Raw genomic sequence first — 4,455 nt, 5'->3', positions numbered from 1 at the left:
CGGGGGCACCGCCTGAGGGCTCCCAGTATGTGAGAGGGGCCAGGCTGGGCTGAGGGACACTCCCTGCCCCCACACCCAGTGCACGAATTTCGTGCACCGGGCCCCTAGTCTTATATATGTTGCTATATTGTATGTTTTTTTTGAAATGTTGTAAATCATTTGGGCTACACATTGATTGAAGTCTATACATAAACACAAACTGATAGTTTTAGAGATCCTTCTTTCCAAATTGTTGTAGTTTGTTCATAGAATATACATGCCTTAGTGTTTATAATAAATTAGTGGCCCAGTGCACGAATTCATGCACATTGAAAGGAAATTAATTAGAAAAAATATTTTAATATTGCTATTTGCCCTTTCTCTATAATGGAAGTGTCAAATAAATTCACAATCGACAATGACAGATCGAAACACATGGGTGCGATGGGTGCCGGTGAGAGCTTTATATGTATAGCGCATGTGTGAGTCAACTTAGCCTTTTAGATATATAGAATAAACTTGCTTAATTAGACCTGCTTTCTGATTTAGATATACTTTTTCCATCCCAGTGAAGCACCCCAACTTCTCTTTCAGGTAATTGTCAGCAACACAGCAGTAAATATCAACATGAATCAGATTATTACTGTAGATCAGACAGGCAGAACAAAGGGTAAAATATTTAACTGCAGCAGTGTTTGACTGTATTCTGCGCAGTGAGAAAACCTGAAGTCATTTTCAAATGCCACCATTTCTTCTTTTTAGTCGAGTCAAGTTTCTGAACTTTCTAAATCTTTGTTTTCTCACTAATGAAAAGAAAATAGGATTCCACCGAGTCTCCTGTCTACCTACTCCAGGATTTCTGTGAGGATCAAATGAGATGAGGCACGGGAAAATGCTTTACAGACATTTATTTAAAGTGTGAAATGCCCTGACTGGTTTGGCTCAGTGGATAGAGCGTCATCCTGCAGACTCAAGGGTCCTGGGTTCGATTCCAGTCAAGGGCATGTACCTTGGTTGTGGGCACATCCCCAGTAGGGGGTATGCAGGAGGCAGCTGATCGATGTTTCTCTCTCATTGGTGTTTCTCTCTATTCCTCTCCCTTCTTCTCTGTAAAAAATCAGTCCAATATATTTTAAAAATAAATAAATAAAATAATAAAGTAAAATGTTTGCACCTGGCTATAAAGCAAGTTGGGTTCCTGGGTTGAAGAAACTGCAAGGAGGCTAGGTGTTGCTAGGGAGAGGAAGCCGGGCGTTTCCGGGTTGGGCTGAACTGTGGGCCGCAATTTTGGCCATGGGGTTTCAGCAGCGTTGGCTGTGATTTGGTGGGATATTGCTCCAGGATGGTGGTGGGGCCTGTGCCCCACTTGGGGGAAGCCAAGTGTTGGTTTGTTGACACCAGATCCGTGGTGCTGGCCAATGCACATCATGGCAGCTCTTGCATTGAGTGTCTGGCACCTGCTGATGGTACCAAGTGATCGGGACTGGCACCAGGAACTGGCAGCAGGTGCATGACGCGGCTCTGGTGCTGGCTGCAGGTACGAGCAGGGCTGTTGCCAGCAGTGGGTGCGAGAGGTGGCTGCCAGTCCCAGTTGCCTCTCAGGAGCAGGAGGAGGTGGAGAAGCCCTGAGGGGTGATCGGGGCTGGTGCCAGGTGATGACAGCAAGTGTGAGTGGGACTGGCGCTGGCAGCAGGTGCAAGCGCTGGGTGGGACCATGGCACGTGGGAGCAAAGAATTTTCAGTAACCACCAAAGGCTCACCCCGATGACAGTGACTGGCACCCTGCATTGGTCTGGTGCCCATGCTCACCTGCTTCACCATCCCACCATGGCTATCGCCTGCCTTGTTCTGTGCTCTGCTGCCTGCTGCCGACACCTTCCATGTTCCACTTATACCCCCTGGTGGTCATCACACATCATAGCAACTGGTTGTTCGGTTGTTCTACTGTTTTGTCTATTTGCATATTAGGGTTTTATATATATAGATTAGAGACCTGGTGCACAAAAACTTGTGCAATGGGGCAGTGTCCCTCAGCCTGGCCTGCCTCGTCTCACAGTTTGGGAGCCCTCAGGATGTCCTACTAACAGCTTAGGCCCACTTCCCGGGGAGCGGGCCTAAGCTGAAGTCTGGCCCTTCTCTGTGGGAGGCGACCAGGCTGATCATGGGAAGGTGCCTCCCCCATCACCCCACTGCTACTGCCACTGCCGCCCGCCGGCCCTCCTTGGCCCTTGTAGCCGCTGCGGCTTTGTCTGGAGGGACGTCTGGAAGACGTCTATCTGGTCTAATCGGCATATTACCCTTTTATTAGTATAGATAGATGGCTTCTATACAATTAAAAAGTTAAACTGGGAAAGAGCAGGTAGGACAACCATAAACTATGTAGAAAATGCTTTTTGCTAAATATGTTTGCCTAAGGCTGTTACAGCTGTGGGATGGTGGCTCAATAATAGTACTTGCTTTAAGGAGCTTGCATACCCAGTGGGTCCAGCAGCCAGTTCTAGAAGAAGCAGGAAGTAAGGCCTAGGCTATATGTGAGAATATTCTAAAGCTCTAGGCTAAGCTTTGTTCTAATTTCTTAAGTGGGCTGTAAGGCTTCCTGCCCGGAATTTTGTGACACTACCTTACCTAATCTTTGATGATGACTGTGAAACAGAGAAATTTAAACCAGGCAGTTACTGTGTTTGCTGTGGTTGAAACAGATAGGGTAGTAAGAATATACCTGAGAAGCAACATTATGTAGTTTTCTGGAAGATAAGACAGTAGATTTCATAATCTATTCTGTATTCTGAATTTACAGAGCCTGCATTGATTCGAATGAAGACGGGGACTTGAGTAAATCTACTGTATTGAGAAACTACAAAGAAGCCCAAGAATATAGTTCTTTTGGCACAGCTGAGATGTTGAATTACTCCGTTAATATATATGATGATGGAAACTTGCTCTCTATTGTGACCAGTGGAGGTATTCTGTTTCAGATATGCTAATTAGAGTTAAATTTACAAAGTGCAAGATGATAAATTTCTATAGCCAAAAGCAGCCTCATAGAGAATTTAGAGATTGCAACTGAAGAAGTAGGTCTGGAATAATAGATGTAATTTGGTTCCTTGGCAAAGTGTTGTTCCTTAAAATCATAGTCATGTAGGATCCCTTCCAAGAATATAAACATGGTCCAACCACAGAAAAAATCCATCAGCATAATTCATCTAAAGAACAGTAATTTCACTTCCAAATATTAATCTGAGAGAAATTCAAACTGTTTTTTAAATGACACCAAATGCTATAGTAAAGATCTTTTTACCTGATTGTACTGTCAGGTGAAACAAACTAAATACCCATCAACAAAAGAATAGTTTTTTAAAAATATTGTGTTGTTCATACTGTGGAATATTATACAGCAATCAAAACATTTTTATATACCTATATCTCAAATATATAAATTTTATATATATTAGTGATAAAACGTGTAAAATATGCCATATACTACACAGTGTTTATGGATATGTGTGTGTATATGGTAACAATATAGATGTAAGTAAATGCACACCAGCTTCTGGATAGTGGTTATTCCTGGTGAAGGAGCAAAGGGAATGAGGTCAGAAGACTTTAATTTTTTTTTTAACTTAAATTTCATTTTTTAGCTACAGTTTACATTTATTATTTTGCATTAGTTTTAGGTACACAGTATAGGTTAGACAATCATATACTTTCCAAAGTGTGAAAGACAACTCTTTATCACCCCCTTCCCCAACTTAAGACATAGCTAAATAGCTAAAGCACAATATATACTGTGTGTGTGCGCACACACAATTTGATAAGTTTTGAAAGATGCATACTCCCAGGAAACTATCACCACAGTCAAGTTAATGAACATTTCCATCACACCCACAGTTTGCTTGTCTTCTTGTATAATCCAGTCCTGTCTCCACCCACAATCCCAGCTAGCCACAGAACTGCTTTCTGTCACTCTAGATTAGTTTACATTTTCTAGAATTTTATGTAAGTGGAATAAGAATATGTTTTTTGGGGTGTTTCTTTTGTGTGTGTGGTGTTTTGTTTTGTTTTGGCCACCCTTATTTCAGGGTAATGGTTTGAAATTTATTTATATTACTAGAGGCCCAGTACACAAAAATTTCTGCACCCGGGAGGGGGCGGGGGGTCCCTCAGCCCGGCCTGTGCCCTCTCGCAGTCTGGGAGCCCTCGGGAGATAACGACCTGCTGGCTTAGGCCTGCTCCCGGGCGGCAGAGGGCAGGCCCAATCCCTAGGTGCAGCCCCTGGTTGGGCTCAGAGCAGGGCCGATTGGGGAGTTGGGGTGCCGTCCCCTGTCATGCACAGAGCAGGGTGGATTGGGAGGTTGCGATGCCACCCTCAGTCACGCTCAGAGTAGGGCCGATTGGGGGGTTGGGGCACCGCCCCCTGTCACACTCAAGGCAGGGTCGATGGGGAGGTTGCGGTGCCACCCCCTGTCACGCACACAC

General features: G+C 44.3%; 1 protein-coding gene across 1 annotated transcript in view; it reads left to right on the top strand.

Moving 5' to 3' along the window:
• Window positions 1–4,455, top strand: part of TPP2 (tripeptidyl peptidase II) — a 113,120-nt gene that overhangs the window by 56,098 nt on the left and 52,567 nt on the right. Inside the window, exon 6 of the mRNA XM_015559104.1 lies at window positions 2,777–2,940. Coding sequence (XP_015414590.1) covers window positions 2,777–2,940 — 164 coding nt within the window. The remainder of the gene's footprint in view (window positions 1–2,776; window positions 2,941–4,455) is intronic.

Source organism: Myotis davidii, unplaced genomic scaffold (genome assembly GCF_000327345.1).
Source record: "Myotis davidii unplaced genomic scaffold, ASM32734v1 scaffold450, whole genome shotgun sequence".
Lineage (NCBI taxonomy): Eukaryota > Metazoa > Chordata > Mammalia > Chiroptera > Vespertilionidae > Myotis > Myotis davidii.
This window is presented reverse-complemented; position numbering and strand designations above follow the sequence as displayed.